We start from the raw sequence: 25,178 nt of genomic DNA on the forward strand, positions 1-25,178 counted from the left end.
TAGGTGACTCTTCTTAAAATTCATCAGGTCAATGCAAGAAGCATTTTCCATGTGTAATGTAACTGCAGTAAATTCACGAGAACTAACCTTTGATTACCCTGAAACTTTCGTGTGTTAACATAAAGTCAGAAGAGGCCATACAAATCATATTGTTCCAGAGAGTGTTGAAGTATTTACCATAATGTTTCATGCGTTAGCTTGTATGTCTTACCATGCTATATTTATTCAAGCACGATTCATACATCTTCCCTGCTAGAGAGAGATCTGTATTTTGCCTATGACTGAAAATATGGTTTTATTCATCTAGGAGATACACCATATGAGTCATTGAATGCGAATAAAATTGAACGGAAATTGAAAAGTGGACTTCGTCTTCAGAAACCAGGTTCATGTGGACAATTCGCGTAAGTGAAGAATATATAAACAAGCCTCAAAAATGTGTTTTTGTATATTCTTACCACAACAAGACAGTCTCACTCAATTTTAACAATTTTCAAAGGCGGTGATGATTTGACCTTGAAATGCTGATTGCTCAGTCTCTGCTTTCGATTTGTTGCTCAATAACACTCGCAGTATTTTTACCAATGTAGTGTTTAAATTGTCATTAGTGTTGATGACCTGCATCATTGTTGACTGTGTATCCTATAAACTTTGGTTCTTTTCGCTATGTCATACTTACCAATAAAATGGGCATTCTTGTTTTCCCCAGATACGACCAGATGACGCTTTGCTGGCAGAAGGAACCACGTGACCGGCCTTCGTTTCCAAAGTTGGTTAAAAACCTGAACACCTTGAAAAACAAAGAAAAGGTATGATGTGACTGTTGTTCGAATTCAATTGCCATGAATGACACAATGAATAATGAAAACATCGAGATCATTCGAATGAATATGTGGCACTTATTCAAGGTGTAATGTCACCTGTTTAAATTTTGCCACAGTTTCCATGGAAAGAGACAAATATCTAACCAATCACAGATTTTAAGCGGATGGCCACTTTTTAAAAATAGCGCCCTCACATAGGCAGTTTGAATACCAAGGACCGCTCCTTTGAACATATATGGGCATATTTAGATTACAGATGACTGTATAACTTATTAATAATTTACCGCTATCAATAACTTTCGAAACACCAACTAAGTCTCAATTTTCGCCACAGGAATTCATGGACATCTCTGCACTGAAGGAGTCGACCTATGCGGTGATCAAGTAGAGGACTGACAAGATGATCATGAGCGATATGAAGACGTCAGGCTTTGATCTTTAGATCAGCATATACATGCCCCCAAGAAAAACTCTTAACAAACAAACAAACAAACAAACATACAAAGGAAACTAAATGATATATTGATAAGGCTTTGATCGGCCAACTTGTACGCCTTTTCTGACAGGTGGAGGTATTCTAAAGACATTTGATACAATAATTGTATAATCATATCCAAATATTTTCATTCTCGTGAATGCAAAGTAATAATTTAGACTTTCACAGAACGTATGCAGGCATTCGAAGTATACAATTTTGAATTCATATCGTTTTGCGTACTTCCGATAAAACTACCCAGGCAGCCGTTTGTAAAGCAGGCATTACCTCTATTAGTGTTACACACTTTCGGTTGAAGGTAATTTTGTAAGATTTTCTCTCCAAATATACTGTGCAAATTGTTAAAATATTCCATTCAATTTACAGTTACACCCGTGGCCACTTTACTATTGATCAAGCCTGTCTGTTGCAAGCAGAAATTCTGTCTACGAAAGGGTGATAAAACGGTGTGTCATACGTGATAATGATTTTACTATCAGCAACCCGTGGTAACGATTAACCTGAAATTCCGATATTGAACTAGAACATACCGTTTCGACTAGCACCTAGTTCATTGGAGAGTTTTGAAAGCGGGATAACATATTGAAGAGTGTAAAACACAATTTGTTGTAGTCATAATTCAAATACCAAAGGCAAGACAGGACACAAAATGACTACAACAGATCATGTTTTACACTCAGAACTCTATAATATTTTGTTCCCTTCAAAACTTCCAAGTGTAGGCATCAGTTTACTCAGTGAAGAAGCTGCCTGCTGAGTTTGGTGGATTCCTTATTAGTCTTCAGACCATAAAACAGACTGTTGTTTAGGCAAACGCCAGGTCATATAGCAAACTGCTCAGCTACATTAATTTAGTGTGCCAATTACTCATACGTCTGCTGTAGTAAAACGTTATCTCAATCCTGACAGCGGGGTGCCGATAGTGAACCTTACATTCATTACAACGACCGCCACTGTTTCAGTTTGCATCAACTGGGCTTAATCAACAGTTAAATCGCAACGGGTGTATATACCTTGAAATTATATGTGAAAATTAAGTGGTTGTTTATTTGACTTGAAATACCACCATGTTATAAAATAGGGTGGTTTATATTAGTCCAGAAAATGTTTATAATGACGAAATGATTCATAGGTCTCTATTACCTACTTAATGTATGGTTACACCCATCCTAATATTTGTGTTAATCAGGTGAACATTCTGTGGTAATATTCTACAGAAACAAGATACATAGACGGCCAGTATCACGAATGACTGTATATCAATTAGGAAAACTATAAGATTTACAAATCATATTTGTTGCTTACATATGTCGAGTTACGATATTACCATTCTGAACTCAGAACCCAAAAGATAGTGCAAAAAGTGGGATGTGATATGGTAAGATACAGTAACAGTGGGATGTAGAAAACACTCGTTGATTTGCGATATAACAGGTATGACACAATAAACAGGTATAAAACTGAAAGAATATTCCTTCCGTAACAGCGTTTTTTTTGTGATTCATTCTTAAACCTCTATTTGGCAGAGATTAGTGATTGCGTGAATCGTATGCTTCAGCTCACATTTGGTAGGTCTTTAACATTGATTGACTTGTACATTGGCTGAATAATAATGGACTATTTTCAACACATTTCAGGCACTTTACTTGTGCTTGTAATAAACTTACCAGAACTGTATGAGAGAGTGTCCATCAGCAGTATATTTAGCCAGGACTGGAGTCAGAAATTATAACTTGATAATAAGCCAGTTTAATCAGGATTTGTCTCTGGTGAGATTGTTCGGTTGAAAGAGGAGAGAGGAAGAAAATAATGGCCTTTACTTGATAAATCATTTTCTAGACTTTCGATACGTGGGAAAGAAATCAATAAACATGTTGAAATATATTGTCTCAAGTCATTTCGTAAGATAACTTTCAGCGATGTGTGATATTAACCGGAGGTGATTTATTTTGTATGGCCGAAGACGTGTGCATTGATTTTGATACGCTTAAGTCATATGCATAAAAAATTATATACACTTAGGTTAAAAATAATGTCGTATCGAGTGACTGATAAACTATTAATTCATCTATTAAGCAAACGCTCATTTGACACAACAAACCCGCATAGTGAAGGAGTTTCACACGTAGTTGTACTTCAATATTTCTGTATAAACACTTGTACACACGTAAACAAGTTGCTAATAAGAAGTATTCGGCTGCAAATGTTTGAGAGTATTTTTGAGAGGGATGTAATCCAATCATTTCACGAATGTGAATTACTAAAAGAGTATGACCCTGGAATATGTTTCACAATTCATGATTGTCGCCGACTATAACTTAAGCTTAATATCATTCAGATGCAAATATGTAGCAAAACGATCACAGAATATTCGAAAGACAAATAACGATCAAAGTTGAAGGTGAAGCAATTCTTTAAACTGAATGCAAACAGGATTTCTCTTTCGGAGCTCTTTTTTGTATAATTTCACATATGACACACGCGACATAAAAGTAAACTGACAATTTTCTTTTGACACCTTTTCGGGGTTAACATAATCACCCGTTTACGCACACTACCCGAAAATAGAACAATTTATTTAAAAAAAGAGGAGATAGGCCTATACGCGCTCTGTCTCAGTGCTTACAGCGGGATGTATGTGGAAAAAGCATGTGATATATTTCAATTCAATGAGTTGCAATGTGAATCAATACGACGGGTCGACATGTTCATGAAATCAAATTTTTGGCAAGTCGTGTCGGCTATTACTTCTCTTGTTCCCTTCTGTAATCCCTTTGTGAGTACTTTACACCCTTGATTATAAATCAACGGCAGCTGTTTCTTTTTTCCAGCGAAATCGTTCCTATCGTACGCGCTATCGCTTACATTGTTATATAACTTTATTTTTGCATAGAATTAAATATATTAACGAAAGAGAGAAGCACATATTAATTTATTATCTTTTGTATACATTTATACTTCTCTCGAAAGAAATGGAAGGAATGTACATGTTTGTTGTCGTCGGAAATCATATTTTGCTCTGAGAAACCACAATATGCAAATTATTTGCATAAAGATCGCGCTAGACAGCAAGTCCGTTCGATGATCATGAAGTCATTAAAAATCGATCTTCGAGAGAATGTTAATACAGTTGTTTTATCGTCTCATCCTAGAAAATGACTTACTTATAACATTCAAACACTAATGTAAGATCCTTGTAACCTGTATTAGAAGTAGCTTTCGTTCAATTTAACGTCATCTTCAACATTGATTACTGAATGTCTTCAACAAAGTGTTAGAATGTAAGTATAGAACTATTACAGCATTTGGTAGGTTATATCGAACCTCTTTCGCACTTCTCTCATTTTAAACTCACCCTAGAAGTATAAAAAACAGCGATAACCTCACTGCTTGACACTTTGCGTTAGATATCTGAAGAAATAAAGAATTAATTTGTTTAGCGGGATATTAATTAACATAATAAGACAATGCAAATTTGCTTACACCATCTTGTGCGACACGTCACGGCAGCATATTAAGAAAGTAGTACCGGTCCTAATGTCGAGTTTTCTTATCTAAGCAATGCTTAGGTAACTTGAGCTTCAGAATCCAAAAGTTGGTGAGAAATCAGTTTTATGCCTCAATATGTTGTTCAATGTCCATGGAAACTTTGTACAGATAAGACAGTTTACTGTCAAACAAAGTACTTTGCAAGGAAAGTACACGTGGTATCTGAGTTGAGTATTTTGACATGCACAAATTCTTGTTTTGACTCAAGATTAATATGTGAAAGATATGCGGTAAAACCATTTTATACTCTTACGAATGTGTAAAGTGAGACAAAGATTTAGCGTCAGGCCCTGTGAGGGCGTTTTTTGGCTACATTCCGGAACAAAAGATCCGCCGGAGCGGACGAAAAGTCCCAAAATGGCTAAATTTTGACTTACAGATTTAGCTTATACTAAAGCACGTAACTGACCTTTGTGACATAAAGCCACCCAGCAGGTGAATTTTTTGATGAAAAAACTCCACAAGTAAGTAAGCGTTAATGCAGTAAAAACAACGAGTTTTACATTAATTGTGGTAGACATTTAGCTACGAAACAATCGTGCATCTTCCCCAAATTCATCAGTACCATAAGCTGCAAAGCCTTGCATGCCTAAACCTGTTTTAATCCAGTGTACTTGTAACGACAATGACCCTGAGTGGCTCCATGTCAAGCCAAAGTGCAGAAAATTATTTCTTACGTTGCGTTGTCTTTGTGCCCCGTATGATGTTCTTTTCAATGCGGGTGGATGCTTAGTATACATGAGTTAGTTAACTGCCATGCGGATTGTTTTGCTTACCTGTGAAGACAGTCAGTAAAGAAGTAGTACCTAATGTTGTTGTTTTTTTACCTGATCAATGCCTACCTAACTTGCGCTTCAGATTCGAAAAGTTGGCGAGAAATCAGTTTTAGCTCATAATCTGCCATTCAGTGTCGTTTCTAACTTTTTGGAGAAAAGATAGTTAACTGTCGTGCAGAGTACTTTGGTTATCCATAGGCTGCAAGGAATGTTGTATCTGAGTTTGAGTTTTCCGACATGGATAAATTCTTGTTTAACTTGAGATTAACATGTGAAAGACACATGATAAAAACCGTTTCATACTCCTATAGGGATATGTAAAGTGACACGACACATTTTCTCATACTCGGCCGTGTGAGGGCGTTTTTGGTACGCTTCAAGAATAACGAGACTCATTCACAATACAGGGACAATACAGCAGACAATATATTTATTGAACGAACGATGGCGTAATGGCTTCAATATCCATTCATGAGTATCGGGTGGACAAATGCAAATTTCGCATCGATATCTCGCAATCGGAAATCACGATCTCGTCCTATTGTACTTTGGTGAAAGAAAACGATTGGGTCATTATTGTTGCTATGATAGCCACCCGTCTCAACTGACAGTGAGCTGTCAGTAGTGTTGCAATATCTTTCTCATCTATCTGGCAAAATTGATGTCTCGAGTAATGTTCCCTGTCATGACTCGATTTGTCCTCGTTAATGAAATCCGCCAGTTGATGTTTTCTACTCCAAGGCCGGGCTATTTGGAAAAAATATGACCACGAAACCTTGCCCCTGACAGAATAAATTTACTCTTATTCTTATCAAAATTAATATTTGGACAAAATTCGGGGAAAATAATTATCGTAACCGGCTTGAAAAGGAAAAGTAGTAAGATAATTGGTGAAAAGTTCCGAGCACTATGGCAGTCTGTATGGTCAAATCTTTTATGCGTTGATATAGGATTATGAAAATTTAGTTCGGATAATCTGATTTAGCAAGTCCTTTTCCCAGGTTGCTTTGTTCCTACCACGGCTCATTGAAAATCCAAAACCCCAAGACATTTCTTTCACAAAACGTCTGCTTTCGCGGAAGCGTCTACATCACTACCTCTCACGTCATGCTATTTTAATATAGTCCAGTCAGTAAGTATGTCGCACCTGTAGAACCATCAGGCATTTTCCAGGACCTTTTACACCTGAATCGAGCCGTGGGCAAGCATAAACGTTTAATCGTAACACGATTGGAACTAATTTGGGATAATTGGATGGTGAAGTAATGTCGATTTAATCTACAAATGCTATCTCATCTGCTTTTCTTTTTATATTACACACTTGTTTATATGAGTAATTTGTGATATTGCAACATTCAGCTATATGGCACCTAACACTTTTGAGAAATTTGCAAAATTTGAAAATCCAATTATCCCAAATTAGTTCCAATCGTGTTTTTCAGTGTTCCATGTGATCGAAAACGACTGGGTTTTGGTTCTGGTACAACTCGTCTGTTTTGACTCTATGCATTAAGTTTTGCAGAGTCAAACTTTGAAAGTCAATCAATAAAAAATAACTTTCTATTGGTATATCGTACAGTAAAATTGTACCTTGTTTAAGCTTGACTTTTGAATAAGTTTAATTTTAGTCACTCTTTGACAGTGAATAACTCGGCTGACCATTTAAAGGGCCGTTGACATGATTTCCAAAGTTTTTATTTTTTCCCTCCAAAAACTCAGCAAGGGGACCTGTCTATGGATTGCACATTGTGTCCATTCGGAAAGATGTGCGCGAAGAGCAAATTTGACTCCTTTTTCATGCCTGGTTATCAGGGGGCCTCTTCGCACCCGAGCCAGGCAGCGGTATTTGCATATTGACCAACAGGTAAAATTGACGTCATTTGAACCAGGCTATTGTCACGAAAGTGTATTTAGCGGTCCTTGCATAAATTAGACCACAAACAAAGTCAGCTATATAAACAGTGCTCACAGACGCCCAGTAAACACTGGCAAGGAAGCCACACCGGCGGTCCAGCTGCAGTTGCTTCCAGCGAGGACCCTCGAGGGTCTATGGCTGACCAGAATTCAGAAAGTGATTTCGAGGGGAAGTAGCGTGAAGGCGCATAGGCAACCCCAGGCATCCAGCACGAGTGGTTCCAAATCAGAGTCAGATTCTGACTCTGAAGGACAAAGCGCGAGTGCATTGAAAGCAATGGAATGCTCGGGACAGATTTGAAAGTACGATGAGGCTACGTTTCATTTCTTTGTATGAAATAAGACAGTATCAGTCTCAGTTTGAACTTTTCACGGTTGAATTTATTTATAAAAAGTGGAGCAATCCCGCGCCTTAGTATTTCGATTCAATGCATTGCATGTTGTAGCTGCAGTACAGTACACTCAGTGTGCAGTTTTCAGACGACCTCAGTTTTTGGACATTCAATCACATGCTGTTCGTCGGACTCACTTCGCTCCGTAATGATAGCGTTTAACAAGTTGTGCGACCTCATATTAAGTGAAGTGATACTGCTGTCCCGTTTTGGACAGTTTGTTTAGTAGAAGCTATTTCGGGCTATACAAATTTGGCGAAGTTATCCAGACCATACGATAAAAGGTGCCGAAAGCAACACACAGAGACAGCCCATATGTCCGGTAGGTAAGCGCCAAACACGTCGAAATATGGTTATGTCGTCTATTAAACGTAACTAATTATCACGAAATATTTACATTCAGTTTTTTAAACACATCGAAAATGAAAATTGGGGTTTTGAAGTTTCAAATTATCAACATTTAGCCCCTACTCGCTTTCCAAATACGACGTCCGATTACTGCAATCATAGCAGTCCGATTGCTACGCACTCAACACGGGGTCAAAAATTTTGCAACTTGACCCATATATTCCACTTCCGTCGTGTTAACACTTTGACGATAAACACAAAGGTATGGTAATAAGAATTCGTAGTGCTCGTCATTTATGAAACGGCTTTGGTTGGGCGAAAGTCAGTACCCTTTCCGAAAACTATCACTCTGAGTGTAGTATATATCTTATTAAGGTTCCAAGACAAGAAATTGACCATTTTAAACCAACAATTCTCTAGTGTTTAATTAGCTCAGGACCCCCGTAAATTGTATATTTTCGGAAAGCCTAGATATAAGGGAACAGTTTGGTTACCATAGTGTCACCATTGTTTACATAACTATCACGTGACAGGTAATTTGCATAACCTTTCAAAAATAGGTTTTCCCTATGTTTTGTTTCAATGCTTTGAGATATGTGGCTGAAATTTGTGTGAGTGCAAGCTTTCTGAAGGGTCTTCAAAAGTGTGTCTCAGAATTTTTTTAAACCTTCTACAACAGTTTTTATGCCAGAAAAACTTCCAGAGCAGTGAATTTAAGCATAGTTGGTTTCTTTAAAATTGTGCTCCAAAAAAACTAAGCAAGATATAAAAAATCTGAGACACACTTTGGAAGAGCGTTGTGACAGCTTGCATTCCAGCAAGTTTGAGTCAGATATTTTGGAGTATTGAGACAAAACATAGGGAAAATCGTTTTTTGAAAGGTTATGCAAATTACCGTGTCACGTGATAGTTATGTAAACAATGGAGACACTGTGGTTACCAAAATGTTCCAGTATATCTAGGCTTTCAGAAAATGTATACTTTACAGGGGTTCTGAGCTTATTAACCGTTAGAGAATTGTTAGATTAAAAAGGTCAAATTTCTTGTCTTGGAACCTTAAAGCTGCATAAACTGTTAATTTTTGATGCGTTTTCAAGCATTTTCAGGCATTCATAATATCGTCTTGTATTCCTTCTCTTAAAATCATGCAACAATGCCAAGGGTTCAACTTTTCAACACAACTGTATATGTATAATATTAAATGTGAATGTGGACGACTGAAATTCATTTTCAACTATGACTTCCCGTTGTGCAAAATTCATTTTTTGAAAGGCTAATACTTAGTATTTCACCCTGCGAAGAAGATTAAGAAATTGTTTTTTTTGCGAACGCAATGCTTATTCTTTTATTCGAAACAATTGATTTGGCATTTTGACTGCACTTTCTTGCCTCCAAAAACATATTAACGAGAAAACTCAAATATGAATATATTTCAAAATGGAGTGGAAAGAAAAAATGAATACAACAGAACAGGGAAAATCGCAAATGTAATGGCACTACATTAGTTTGAGTTATTTACAGTGACACGTCAAAGATTAAAGCAAATATTAGTATCACATAGAATTTGCATTAAGTCATAAATGCAGTACCCCAACTTGCCTTACACCATTACTTATGAAGAACAAATTAGACATCGATTTTCCCCATAGAACACAAAGCAAGTGCTTTCTTTTATACCAAAAACGTTATCTTAGAATATATTTTTTTATCAGTCCACCATCAAACGGGCGTTAGCCCATTTACAGGATGAGATACCCATAACCCACTACCCCAATTGAGCACAGAGGAGTAAAGTGCCTTGCTCAAGGGCACAACACCATGCTAGAGTCTTGAACTCACCCTCCTCCGACAGTGAGTCCATTACTCTTGACCTGCTATACAAGTACATTCCCATCAGTAAGATTTCCATCACTTTGAAGTAATAAAAGCGATCGAAGGCTTTCGATACGTCGAGAAAGCAAACGAACATCGTACCCCTTTACCGGTATAACACATTGTCTTTGAAAGCGAGCAAACAAACAAGGGTTACATTTAAATGTAACTTATGTATGGGTTACAGAATATAGATCAGTATGTGTTCAAATTAATTTTGGACAGCTTGGCAACCAGTATAAAAGATGCATTTGACACATGGTGTTGACATTCCCAGGATAGCTGTGTACCCAAGCTCATTCTGCAAATTTCATGATACCCTTTTACGGGACTATTTAACAAAATGACTCTTTTGAGAAATATGGAAGAAAACAAAGCAAAAACATCCCGAACTTTAACATCAATGGGGTAATACCGACAAGTTGAATGGAAATAAAGCCATGATTGTTTTCAACATTAACACATCAGTTTAGTCTGTTTGTATATTATGTCAAGGAGCTTACCTCCTTACGAGTTTGAAGCAACTCTATATAATTTTTGGAAACAGATTGCAGTTGATAACATCACACATACAAATCTCATTGATGTTACATTTTTTAAATGATTTATTATTAGATTTACTCTTTTAACAAAGTATTCTGATAAAATTACGTGTATTCAACTTTGATAAATGGCCCAATTACAGAAATTAATTAAATATGCAAATTAGCTAATAATCAAAACATTTTGCTCATTGAAATTTCGGCGTAAGTAGATCTTGTACGAGCAATGAATAGAGATTGAAGTCCTGCCAAAAAACGAGTACATTCAGCAATGATATGTAGCACAATTACAGAAATTCATTAAATATGCAAATGGCAAACACGCTCATACTTGAGTAGACTTTAGCATAACAAACGTATCTAAGATTCGGTGAATTTTGCGTTGCATACAACAATTCACTAAAATATGAAAATGAGCTTATAATCTATAACCACGCCCGCCAAACGATTAGAATAGTAACACCATACAAAAGTTTGAGTGCCTGCACAGTTGTACGGGTTGTATCAGTTTTGGTTCTATAGTTCCTGTGTCCGATTCTATAAATAGATGTCAATAGTTAAGCAGACAACAACCATCACAATCTGATCAGCTCTAGATCTTCGCATTATTATGCCATGTCCTAAGTTGCATGGCTATCTGTCCAACGGCATTTAAGTTATGACTGGAACAAAAACCGACGGACGGACGGAGGGGACACACACACACACACACACTCTCAGACAGACATGGCGACGACATTGAACACTGTGATGGCCTTTGGCCCTCTATGTCCAAAAATGAATGCACACTGAAGGATATAGTAAATCCAATTCTTAGATCTGTTAGTTAACACGCCAGCGGCTGTTTGATTATACATGCATCTAGTCATATCAAAAATTCCTGCTGATATTAGAACTTTGCCTTGGTTATATATAGTGAAAAGAATTATAATATTTTAATACGCATACTCGTATTTGTACTAGTGCGAGATGTCACGGAAGGAAAGAGCGACAGGTCAAAAAACCGGAACAAGATGACTGTTTATTTAAAATATACAAGGTGTAACACTCATTTCCCGCTATCGCATGACTCACTAATTGCCGTTTTAGAAATGGACGCTTTTTACACTTTTACCTTGTTGCTCCATGGTATTCATCTAGTTGGTGAGTATGTTCATATCGTAGCTCAACTTTTATTATATGTTATTCTTGATATATTGTCTTAAATGGTGGGTAAATATTTGACATATATACGTCTGAAGCTATTACGTTGGACTGGAGGTGAATGCAATACGCAGTTATAATGTAGTACAGATCTCGATTAAAAGTATGTTTTTTTGTATTAAAATTTCCGTTCACCTTTGATTTTCTTTACGATTTTGCAGCAGCAACACCAGTCTGGAAACAGATGCCAACTGATACAGTTGCGATGAGTGGAGGGTCTACGACATTATATTGTGCACTTGATGACCTAAATACCATAATGCCTATATGGTACAAGAGCGAAGGTACGGGCCTGCTACAATACTCATACGGTGATACTATTGATTCTACTCTCTGTCCTACTTCATGTAGTATCACAGGAGACAGAGACGCTGGAGAATACCACATGACGTTTAACCCTGTAAGCGTTCAACAGCATGATGGAAATTGGCAGTGCAGTGTATTTGTGGCCGATCCATCTACAGTAGTAGTACGTCTTATAGTTCTTGGTAAGTTTGAAGTAGGTTTTCATCTTGAAAATTTAACGATAACCAAACTGCTAGTGTATTGTCATTTAAACATGTCAAAGTGATGAAAGAATGGTTCTCTTCTGGTTGATTTATCCTTTGATTGTTTGTGGTCGCAGACAATAGGTGGCGACAGCGCCAACTAGCTCTTGACACCTTTGGCAGAATTAGCAAAAGACCTGAGAAAAACAATCTCGTTTTTTTGGCAGAATTGGCAAAGACATGCGAAAGACAATCTCGTTTCAGGCGTCGAAGTTAATTGTTCTATTGATTGCAGTCAGCAGTTTTCGAAATTAAAGGCCTGTGTTGGTGTCAGATTGTCTTGCCGGGAAGTTTACTTACTAGATTATAATCTCAGTGGAAAACAAAAGGCTCTGACACTCCATATTATCCTCTCTCAGACAAGAACAAACTTGATCACGGGGATCACGTCCCCGGCCTTTAAGGATAAAAAGCTACCGGTCAGAAGGACCAGCAGCATCATAAAACTCCAGGTCCTTTGGGAAAGTTGTAGGTCCTTAGACCTAACAATAATTATCAGACAAAAATTGTTATTAACGTCAATGTCGGTAAATAAATTGAGTCTACTCTTTATTCAACAGACAGGGTAGGGACAAACAAACTTCTGTTTATTTTTTACTTTTATTGTGGAACAAACAACAAGGAGAGTTATCAGAACAAAAACTGCATAGCACATGCCATGACAAAATCGTCGAAGTCTTGGCAATGATTGCTCCTCTATTTTTAAATGATTTAAACTGATGCAAACAACCATCATCTATTAAGGCGATTCAAATTGCTAAGCAACGATTGCTAAGGGTAATTTCCAAAATCAATCAAAATGCAAAGTTTTCATGGTTTTCTTTGCATAATAAAGATTTACAGAACCATACGATTCCAAAAGACGCAGGTTTGTCGCGCGATTGGTCAGTGACGTCACACATATACAAATTTTCACAGCTCTACTTTAAAACATTTCAGCTCCTACAAATTTGCACCAACTTTCAAACGATGATACACACGAGATACCTGTTTAGAGCCCCTAGCATGAATTAGGTTATCTATTCAAGTACAAACGATTTTGAACAGGAAAATATCTACTGTGTCATTTTGTGAAATTTTGAAGGGTTTTATGGCGATATCTCATAAACGGTCCGGAATTTTTAGAAATGCATGCTTATCTATATTCTCATGTATGACTTCAATAATCCTACCAAAAGTCAGCTAAATCGGTTTACAATTGAGAGAGTTGAAAGATTTTGAGCATTTTCAAAATACCAGGAGAAAACAACGGAACGGTATACACGTGCAAACGTGCTCGTTTTGAACGTTACCAGCGGTAGCAACCAACACGCGTTTTGAATCCTTCGGTTAGGGTTAGGGTTATACAGCATCGTTCATAAAGAATAGAAAAAAAAACTCAGTATTCATAAAATTTGCTTATAATAGGTTTCATGAAAATTTTTTTAAAATAGGCAAACTCAATGGAAAAATTCAATCGGCATTTCGTCAATATTTCAAATCTATGATCGACCGACTTAGCTTTCAGTCTCATTATATTGAGTCTCGCTAAACCCTTGATGCATACTCTTTTCGACTGTGGTCTGGACAGTGGGTGTCTTGAAACTACTCAACGACTTTTTGAAAGACGAGATATGTAAATAATTGAGTATTTCCCTGGAATTCACATCATACGGAATATTGCCACTCAAAATTGACTAAATCGTTTGGAAATCTCCGATTTTACTCTCATTCTATTTCGTGATTGTTCACTTTTTGTCGTGGTTTACACGTTACGAGCGAGCGCACAATCCTGGATCCTGGCAAAAGTTTCTCTTTGGGGCGTCGGGCAGCGCCTCCCGGCAGTCTTGTAATCTCCATAATTATGCTAAAGTGGGACTGGGGTAATCCAATGTATGGATCATTTTGATAGGCTGAGGTTGAAAGTGATAGAAGCTGAGTGATATTAACCAATCGTGCACACTGTTTGGAAATATGTTGTGCTGGTATAAACTGAAAGTTAAAGAAGTCTTGCCCCCTAACCTAACCAGGTCAAATGTTTCGCACGGTTTTTTGCAGCGTTAAATGCAGGAAAAAATTGGATTTGAGGAAATAACGTATATTTGTTATAAAAAATCGACATGTTATGAGAATAGTAGGCTACAGAAATAATCTCGTATATATTTTTCGTCGGTTACAAGGACCACCCGCATGTCAAAATTGTAGGTCCTTCGGGGAAACAGTCGGTCTCGGACCGCAGAACTGACGTTTATTTCGAACACTGCCCGTAACGATGTTTGCTGACATAAACCTTTCTTTTCGACAGATGAACTTCCAACTTGTACAACAGATCTTGTCATTGAAAACAAGATCATATCTGGTGACAGTGTGACATTGACTTGTTCGCTGACTGGAGCTGCTCCTCCAGGTGAATTGGTCTGGATGAAGAATAACACAGCTGTCCGTAGTGGACACCAACCCCTCGTGTGGACCACTCAGATCACCAAGGAAAACAAATATGACATTTACAATTGTAAATACCAACATCACACTCTGTCACCATCTCCAACTTGTGCTAATAATATACAGTTTGACGTACAATGTAAGTATCATATATTTAGACCATCCAATTTGTAATTAACATTTACGTTATCTTCTACGTATATTGCAACTGCTAACACTCAAGAGTAAGCTTATGTGTTCCCAGCTCACAAATAAGCATTTAAGAGGATCTCAAAATAACTGATGTCGCATATGGCTAAAAAGCCCTAATTTGGATAACGCTAAAAAATCTCCAACCCACCACGACAAGTAAAATCTAGATAGAAAATTAGTTTTAGAATAAATCAAACCAAATTTTCTTGATGATGCAGCACAAATATTAAACATGGCAAAGGGGTACAGATATATAACTTATACCGACGTAACTTAAAGTGTTTAAATAACAAGATTTCTTTTTACCAGCCCTAATTTCGCTTCAAGAGCTAAAACAAATCATTAAAACCTTCTAATTTTTCCAGTTGTCCTGCAAGTATTGATAGAGCATATCCTAACTTTATCATGTTTACAATTATACGTATAAAGACGGCCTCGTTCGTCTCCACCATGAAACAAATATATCTGCTGATTCTTTCACTGTCGTCACGAGTGGGAGTAGGCAAAATCTTGGCAATATATTGCGATCGCATTGTTGTTATGTGACGTGCCTAACTACACTGTCCCGTGGCGACCGATATGAAAGCCCAAAAGTTGTAGGACAAATGATAAATTTGGACGTAACGAATGCCTGATGACATGTTTCCCGCTATTTCAAATATTGCTTTTTTCCTTCAGAGTTGTTAGGAGAAGATGTTGACGGATGTACGCTCATTCAGCTGTAAATCCCGACATGTCATGTCGCTAGAAAATGTGCATGTTTAACAAGTTTTTTCCATATGAGTGTTTACAAATATAGATTATTTGAAAACACTTTCTCTACACATTATGTATAATCACCAAACATAAGGAAATATCACCTTAAATCTGTTGTAGATCCGCCTGTCACATCATTGGACATAGGAGAAGGTTTACACACGATAACCATTGGAGACGAATTCTCTACAGTGTGCGCAGTCATAGAGGCCAACCCACCAGCGTCTGTCGTTTGGAGGAAAGAGTCAATGCAAGTTAGGTCTAGTGGTTTGTTGCGACTGCAAAACACCGAGAAAACTGATTCCGGAGAATACACTTGTATAGCAACTAACACGTTCTACAATGGACAGCAAGGATTCAGTTGGAAGATGATAACAATAGATGTACAGTGTAAGTATTCGAGTCACTGCAGACCTTGCGATCTTATTAAGTGTTCTAAACGCAACTTATTCACACGTACTGTGCAAGTGCAACCATACCATGCTTTGCCAGCTTATTTTGTCCTGTCTGATACAAGAGAAATGTGTAGTGAATGTTCATTAGCACGCCATTATGCAGACATTTAACCTAATGGGCCTATAATCAAAACAATGTATTTTTTGTATGAACTTCATAAATGCCATATTTAAAACACGGATAATGCTTTCCCGAATGAATTTTCTTAAAAAGTAAACAAACAAACAATTCTATCTTTCTGATATTTTACGTATCGAAGCCACTATTTTCATTTAACGGCGTTTCCTACAATAGATATGCCCGACTCTGTAGCAATATCTCATGATGACGACGGCAAAGCCATTGAACATGACACCCTCACGTGTACATGTGCCGCTGATGCCAATCCCTCAGCAAGTTTCATCTGGAAGGATCCAGCACAGAATCAAATTGCAGATAGAGCGACTCTGACCTTGGAAAACGTTCAACGAAGTAACAGTGGTATCTTTACATGTGAGGCGAGTAATATTTTAGGAACAACACAGCAACAGTCAATGTCGATGTTCAGAGTAAGTGGGTTTTCTATCTTATTTACGTGTTGAACTATACAAGTTTATTGTTCCTAATATGATATAAACACCCTTTAAATGATTAAAACACTGCAAGTGTATTTTAATATATGATGTAAATACATATATTTTATTTGTATCTACATATTCAATGTACTTTTTAATGTTACCGTAAAAAGAGATCTTGACTTTTTGTTTCAGATCCTCCAATCGCGTCTGCATCCATTTCAAGCGGAGACATGAATGGTAAGATAAGAAAAGGAGAACACTTTAGCGCAGCATGTGTTGCAGTATATGGCAATCCATTACCAACAGTCAAATGGACTAAAGATGGATCATAAGTAGCTGCTGGCACTTCATTAAGTTTACTGAATATAAGTAAATCTGACAGCGGTGTCTACAAGTGTACTGCCACCAGTATATATTACAATGGTTACACCAGTACTGATGAAAAGGTTATAACCATTGATGTGCAATGTAAGTATTAAAACCACTTCTTTCAAGGGACAAATTTCGGGCTCTCAAATTTTATCAATGCTTTTCTGATCTACCACTTGTGGGGTCTCATTTTAAAGCTCTTGGTGTAAGAAAAAGTTTTAACGTCTCAGTTTTTCGAAAATCTAAAATTTTATTTTTCCCCATTGAGGTAACACGGGGATGGGGGCTTTTTTCAAGAAATCTTGTCTCTAGCACCAAACTTTGTGCGATGACCCCTGATTTTCATTCTTGACTTGGCAAGAGAATGGTTGAAAGTTTAATTGAGGTTAGTTTGAACAAACTTTAAAATCTTTCACTTTCGAGGCGAACTCTCAAATGTTTACAATTGTTTTCTGATCGAGCACTTGTGGAGGACTTATTTTAAAGCTCTTGGAGTAAGAAAAAATTTTACCATAATTTCGAAAAACGAAAAATGTATATTTCCCCTTCAAGCTAACATGGGGACGGTTGCCACTTTGAATTTTAAACATCGGTCAGTAAATGTTAGGTAATTAGTTTCATAGGTACCAAACTCTGTACGGCGACCCCTGATTTTAATTGTTGATTTGGTCAGATAATAGTTGAAAGTTTCCTGTAGGAAAGTGTTGGCAAAATTTTAAGTCTTTTCAATTTCGAGCGCATATTACCTTAACTTAGCACAGAAACGGGTTATACTTTCGATTTTCAGATTTTTCCCTTCTTATCAAACAATTATTCCGAGAAGTATACATTATTATTTTTTAAATAAATTTTAAATAAATCAAACATTATGATCTCTTCTTCGGTTTGATCGATATTCGGATTTACTTAAATCTGATCTTGAAGGCTCACGAGCGATAAGCTCCCTAAAGTAAGGTTTAGGACAACTCGATTGTCGCCTATCAAAACTTTGATATATTTTGCACTTTTAACATGTTTTTTGGAATTGCAAAATGTACAAAAGGCTATATCACCAACAGCATTAAAAATATTCTATAAAAAATGAAATATCAATTTCATATACATTTTCTCAAAATACACAAACTGTTTCCCTTGGTAACATCGCTGTATATGAAGGATTTGATTACTTTATATTTTTGAATTAAATCATGGCAATTTGGCAGAAATCTCGTTCATCTTTTTTATTCGATGTCATATATTCACAGATCCACCTGGACTTCCATATGTTCATTACTTCAACGATGGAAAAGTAGTCGAAGGAACGACCTTTAATGCTACATGCACCGGACGAAATGGCAATCCATCGGTCTAATTCTACCAATGGATAAATGGTGGTCAGTTGATAACACACCAGCAAATACTAACGGTTGAAAATATTCAGAGAGACCAATCAGGGCGTTACACCTGTATTACCACAAATATGATCTACGATATGAACGGAAGTGCCACAGGCACAATAGCAATTGATGTGCAATGTAAGTACAGCATGCAGAATTTTCTCTCCTTTAACACACATCAATTTAAATTGCTAAAAGCATAGAAATGGTAAAGATGAGGGCGTATACAATTTGATACATCATTCAATACGATTGGAAGTAAGTTATGATGATTTCACTGTTACATTTTTGAAATGTCGATTAAATCTTTCAAAGTGCGTTAACCTGTATGATTAATCTAGAAATCTCCAGCGGCATCTTCTTCACTATTTTCTTAATGGTAATTTTTCCTTCTGATCAACAAGATTTACACACGGTTACAACACTGAGCATATTCCGATCCATTATCTTCTTGAATGGAAATCATGTCTACTTATTTTATATCAATAGATATTTGTACTTGTGAACGACTGAATTAGTTCTACGAGAAATTAAAAATACACCATAACAACTTCGAGAAATGTAAACTGTAGATGTCATTTAGTATGCACTTTCCAAAATTGTATGGCTTTAGAAAACCTCTATTACCACACTTAAAGTCCATTCTACTGACATGATTTTGTCACTGTTGACGGAGTTCCTACAATGAGGTACGTAAGGGCAGAGAGTAAGTTTGTTATTTGCCGTAATAGTGCAGCTGTGCGCAGGACAGAGGCTTGTTACGGTAAGGCTGTATGTAAACCAGTGCAGAAGGACTCTAAGAAAGGTGTTGTCTTCGATATAGTTTGCACGTAGGCAGTTTACATGCAAACAAATGTCATAAAATACAGCGGTTATAGCCAAGAGTGAATAGTCCGTATAGACAATGACTTTCATATTACATACATACGCTCGAATGCATGCATGCATGCATTTATGTATGTATGTATGTATGTATGTATGTATGTATGTATGTATGTATGTATGTATGTATGTATGTATGTATGTATTTATGTATGTATGTATGTATGTATGTATGTATGTATGTATGTATGTATGTATGTATGTATGTATGTATGTATGTATGTATGTATGTATGTATGTATGTATGTATGTATGTATGTATGTATGTATGTATGTATTTGTATGTATGTATGTATGTATGTATGTATGTATGTATGTATGTATGTATGTATGTATGTATGTTATGTATGTATGTATGTATGTATGTATGTATGTATGTATGTATGTATGTATGTATGTATGTATGTATGTATGTATGTATGTATGTATGTATGTATGTATGTATGTATGTATGTATGTATGTATGTATGTATGTATGTATGTATGTATGTATGTATGTATGTATGTATGTATTATGTATGTATGTATGTATGTATGTATGTATGTATGTATGTATGTATGTATGTATGTATGTATGTATGTATGTATGTATGTATGTATGTATGTATGTATGTATGTATGTATGTATGTATGTATGTATGTATGTATGTATGTATGTATGTATGTATGTATGTATGTTTCTCGTTTGCATCCCCAAACGGGGTAAACTCGTAGTGGAGTTGGATTCTCCACAGCCGAGTGTAGCGCCAAATACCCGGTTCTCTTGACACGGGCGTTCATGCAGACAAAGGAACAAATGCTTCTTGCTGCAGCGGGCATTGCTCTGCGAGCTGTAGATTTCTGTAGCTTGCATTTTTGTCAATTGTACTCCTGTTGGGCCTATTGAAATGAAAGTTCTCGTCCTTGCTAGCGATGTCGTAGACTAGAGTCCGGTCATTGATAGTCTGTTGGCATATAAACGCGTACAGGTAAGTGTTTAGCTACATGGCTCGAGTGATAACAGTAGCCGAGCCCCATTCAACTGATTGAAGAAAATCATGATAAAATGTGATCTCAATCCAGCGTGTAATTACTAGATTTGGTAAGTTGGTATGCTTGTGACGGATCAGTCGCCATTTTAAGAAGCGGCAATATCGCAAACATTATAATCAACCCGTAACGTATAGTGCGGCATTCTTGGATATGTTGACAACAGGTGGGGGGGGGGCACTCAGGAGCATGCGCAGCGCGACGACCACTGCGCTTTAAAGTAAAACTCAGAGCTATCGACGAATATACAGAGATACATCCATGGCCTAATTAGAACATTGACCATATTAGAAGATACCTGCTTTGTAGATAGTCTTTATCATCTGAATTCTCACAGGACAGCCTAAAAGTTACTGGTAGCTGCAAAGAATATTAATTTTAGTTTATGTACATAGTTACTGAGGAAGATATAAAGTATGTATGTAGTCGGCAAGTTATATGGGCGGGTTCCGTCTTCAATGTCTTTATATCGATCTGGCCGAGTCAAAGACAATGGAATTTCCCCAACCTTTATATTCAGTCGGTTTGTGATTTACTTGCTCATATATTATGTATTATCTTTGCATTCTGAACATTTTGTGACTGTTGTATCTTTCCACAGATCTTCCAACCAAAATTGGGGATACCAGATACTTTGCTGAAATCGGACATTCAGTGGTTTTGAAACTGACGGTAGATGCCAACCCCCTCCCAGTCATATTTGGAGAGTGGAAGCTAGGCCATGTAGCTTTGAATAAAACCGATTCATCCAGTACGTCTTCGGCAACGATTACCGAAGTGCAGCCTGAACATTTTGGAAACTATAACGTGTCGGTAGAAAATGATGTGGGAGTTGTCAGTTTTATTGTTTCTTTAGAACCTCCAGGTGTGTTGATGAACATAACTATATTTGCTGATTAGCACAGTGTTTTTTGCATTTCATGGCACGATTGCATACGTTGACAAATGATATTCAAATTCAAATTTTCTCATGATATGGTCGTATCTGTGGAGTGCTTAAAGATGTTTATCTACTAGTTAATACAATACATTGTTAATCCAAGTATACGTCTGGCCATTCTGATAAAAATTACACCCATTTCTCTAAGGTCCTTGTTCCCCAACGTTGACTGAATTTCACTGAAAACTATCAGCACAACAGAAGAACAAGCTTAGTATAGAGTGTGATCTACTTATAAGTCCCGATACCCAGTTTATGGCACATGTGGTGGTCTTCTTTAAGTAGCCTCAGGTGACTTTGAATACCTTTGCATTGTGCATGAAAAGTAGTTCTTAATTCATCAGTTGACTCACTTTAAATGTATTTACCTGTAGGTGTACCCGAAGCACCCAGTTTACAGTTAGTAGCACAAGACTACACGAATTTGACTATACTGATAATGCCTGGACACAATGGAGGCGACGAAGGCAATGTTTTCTTTACACTGGAATATCGTCTCTATGGATACGAGCAATTCAACCCATGGCAGTCAAGCACTACATCTGTAGTTATTGTTGTTTTCGATTTACAATCTGGATCAGTCTATGGATTCCAAGCATATGCAGAAAACAGATTCGGAAAAAGTGAAATCTCTGATACATACAAGTTCAATACATACGGTAAGTGCATACTTTTGGAAAAAATCACTTCACAATTAAGTCTTGCAAGCGCCAAACCAACCAATAATGATTGATTTTTCATGGAATATAAAATCAGATTTGTTAATCTAGACAAAATCATAGAATAAGTGGGCATGGAATGGCTATAAATGACTTGCCTAGAAGTTGACATTAAAGACAACTCAGGTTTGGACGGTTTCAATTACAATTAAATAAAAGGCAGACTTCTTAACGAGTCAAATAAGCTACATTACATTGTATGTCCCCCTGAAAATAAACGTACTGCTTTGTAATACAGGCGCACTATAAATTCGTATACCTGTACTCGACTGACAACATAGTTTTGTAATATAATACGTCACACAGTTAATCGGAAAACTTAACATTTTTTGTTCCTGGGAACATTCTCCTGTCCGTAATTACATATTCACAGAACGATAGGCCTACCTCACCTCACACACTGGCCAGTGGTTCTAACCACCTTACAACTGTTCGTTTTCAAAAGCCAGACCTTGTTCATGCGAGACTCAACTTGACATCCTGATATAGAAACACACGTAACCGTGTTTTTGTGACATGTCACCCTTACTTACACTCTGTTTTCGGAGGCACATATTCTCGATCCAACACCAATGTAAGGAAACACACTTTTTCTTGCATGGCAATGTCTATATCCCTGTAGTGCAGCATGCAGCAACCTGCAGGGATTCAACCTGTCAGGAGAAAAGTTATCGAATGAACTTGAAAATCAACTTCTGTAACAATTCTAAGATTAACACCACTAAGTTTCCAATCAAAGTTGTACACACATCATGACAGACCACAATATCGATCCTTGTCTTTGATCGTAAACACTGAATTATAACCTCAAAATGTATTAACCTCAAAATGTATTTTAACGCACCTAATATTTTACAACGGCATAAAGGACAAGCAAACCAAGTAACCCAGAACTGGTACGTACGTTATTTTGTGTTTACCGGCGATAGCCATCCGCAAATTCATTATGTCGAGAATTATTATCATAACTGCATCTTTACTCATCCGTTCGACAGGACTTCCGAACATCACCTTAAATTTGGATTCAGGAACCCTTAGTTGGACACCTCATGACAACGAGAACTACTATTGTGTCAAGATTGAGATGAAAAGCAGCAAAAAAGATGCTGTATGGGAGATGATTGAAGAGTGCATCCCACGACCTATGATGGAATACACTATCAGTGATAAAAATGCAGAATACAGGATGTCATACTGCACAGTGGGAGGAATATGCGAAGATTCAGTTTTTCATCCTGTAATACAATGTACGTTCTTGTCGTTGTAGAAAACGCACAAACTATGTTCTCATATACAATGTCATTCAACAGAATCTAACCCTCTCACTGACTCATTGAATGTACGCCATTCATTTGTGTAACAAGACGAAAGTGGCAAGCAAGTAACTGATCATCTAAGACTGTTGTATGAATTCAGCAAATGAATCACATTAGTTTAGATCAATTTTATCCCCAGAAGGAAAAAGTGTGAAGTGATCCGTTAAAAGATTAAATAGATTATTTCAAGCTGCCTTCTTGGCTTAAACACAGAGTACCATAGACAGAGTGGCAACCGCTATTGTTTAAGGCGTGAAGCGGTTACGTAAGCAATCCGTGTTTGCCTCGCCTCACGAAGCCTCTTGGCTCTCTTTTCCGAAGAGTGCCGACCATGCACCCTTCGGTAATTTTCGGATTTTCACCAATTGTTAAGCGAAAGTATGTTCGACAAAGTTTGTGTTGTTGTTGTCGTCGTTTGGTGCTGATCGGAATTGATGTGCTGGCGAAAACAGAAGTGCTTTGAGCTTCAGGAAAGTGGGTTTTACCGTTTTAAAATTCCTCTCATATTTTTATGAATATATAATGAGTGTGTTTGAACCAAATTTGAAAGTCTTTTATCGATACTGTCTGGTTTTACTCAATTGTTTACGGTCAGTCATACTGTCTTTTACACGTGCGTCAAGAAAGGACATGTTTATGAAACTGCTGGTGTGTTATGTTTTGATTGGCGTGAAGCAGTGTTTCTGGCCTGAGAGCTCACAAAGTAACTATGGTTGCTACGCGACTGGCAGTACGATGCCATCTCGTCGTATGTTTCGCATAATCTCGTATAATTATCAACCACAAACAAAACCTCCAAACGTTTAACACCTTTGAAGCTCATTTTAATATGAAAAGCCAATAGTCTACCGAGACGACCATGGAACAAAAGGCATGCAAGTGTTGCCACTCTGTCTATGGTACTCTGTGGCTTAAACGATTAACATGATTATGAATCAGAAAATGTGCTAAAAATCAATAAAAATCTCCTTTGAAGTTGGCTATAGTTTTCATATACATTATTATCGCAATGCCGGCGATAGCAGAGCTAAATTGCACTTTACTTGCATTTGACTGTATGATTTTCAATTGATAATGGTAAGTTGAACATGTTTTTAGTTGAACATGTTTTTGACATCGTTCTTATCTTAACTCTATTTCAGATGCAGAGAAAAGCAAAGGCAACATTTCCAGTATTCTTGCGGGTACTCTTACGCCCCTTTGCGTACTATTAATAATCCTGCGGCGATATAATTGTAATTGTCAGGTTAAGGTTACGAAGAAACTCAACATTGCGAAAAGGTTAGTAAAAGTCTCTGCAATAGTCGTCGTTACTTCTCTTTCACAAGAATGTTCGTCTGAACTGACAGACATGAGTAATAATCAGATACATATCTGTAATTGCCTTGGATCGTCGTCGAGACGTATGTGATGTGACACTCAATCTATCGTCAGATAAACGAGATAGGCAAGTGTTTGGCATTATAATCATAAAAACTATAATTTCAAAAAGAATTTAGATAATTTGTTCTGGCTCCAACTTGCCTCTTTCCTCGTCATTGTATACATTGTATACCTTGTATACTTATACTTATATTTGGAATTAGCAAAGCAAAGCAAAGCAAAGCAAAGCAAAGCAAAGCAAAGCAAAGCAAAGCAAAGCAAAGCAAAGCAAAGCAAAGCAAAGCAAAGCAAAGCAAAGCAAAGCAAAGCAAAGCAAAG

General features: G+C 37.0%; 2 protein-coding genes across 2 annotated transcripts in view; both read left to right on the forward strand.

Annotated features, from left to right (window-relative positions):
- Nucleotides 1-12,301: 12,301 nt before the first annotated feature.
- On the forward strand, nt 12,302-17,178 carry LOC139129243 (transmembrane and immunoglobulin domain-containing protein 1-like). Its single transcript, XM_070694886.1, has 5 exons — nt 12,302-12,404; nt 14,749-15,024; nt 15,954-16,223; nt 16,584-16,781; nt 17,039-17,178. The coding sequence occupies exons 1-5, from the start codon at nt 12,302-12,304 to the stop codon at nt 17,176-17,178; spliced, it is 987 nt and encodes a 328-aa protein (XP_070550987.1).
- LOC139126381 (proto-oncogene tyrosine-protein kinase receptor Ret-like) overlaps nt 17,045-25,178 on the forward strand; it is a 47,540-nt gene continuing 39,406 nt past the window's right edge. The window contains exons 1-4 of the mRNA XM_070692451.1: nt 17,045-17,314; nt 18,460-18,729; nt 21,104-21,367; nt 21,817-22,101. Coding sequence (XP_070548552.1) covers nt 18,675-18,729; nt 21,104-21,367; nt 21,817-22,101 — 604 coding nt within the window. The 5' untranslated portion in view covers nt 17,045-17,314; nt 18,460-18,674. The remainder of the gene's footprint in view (nt 17,315-18,459; nt 18,730-21,103; nt 21,368-21,816; nt 22,102-25,178) is intronic.

Source organism: Ptychodera flava, chromosome 3, assembly GCF_041260155.1.
Source record: "Ptychodera flava strain L36383 chromosome 3, AS_Pfla_20210202, whole genome shotgun sequence".
Taxonomy (NCBI): Eukaryota; Metazoa; Hemichordata; class Enteropneusta; family Ptychoderidae; genus Ptychodera; species Ptychodera flava.

Coding starts and splice junctions, on each gene's coding strand:
- LOC139129243 (XM_070694886.1), top strand. CDS start 12,302: ATGACGTTTAACCCTGTAAGCGTTCAACAGCATGATGGAAATTGGCAG. Junction 15,025..15,953: donor TATACAGTTTGACGTACAAT/GTAAGTATCATA, acceptor AATCTGTTGTAG/ATCCGCCTGTCACATCATTG. Junction 16,782..17,038: donor TAACAGTGGTATCTTTACAT/GTGAGGCGAGTA, acceptor TTTTTGTTTCAG/ATCCTCCAATCGCGTCTGCA.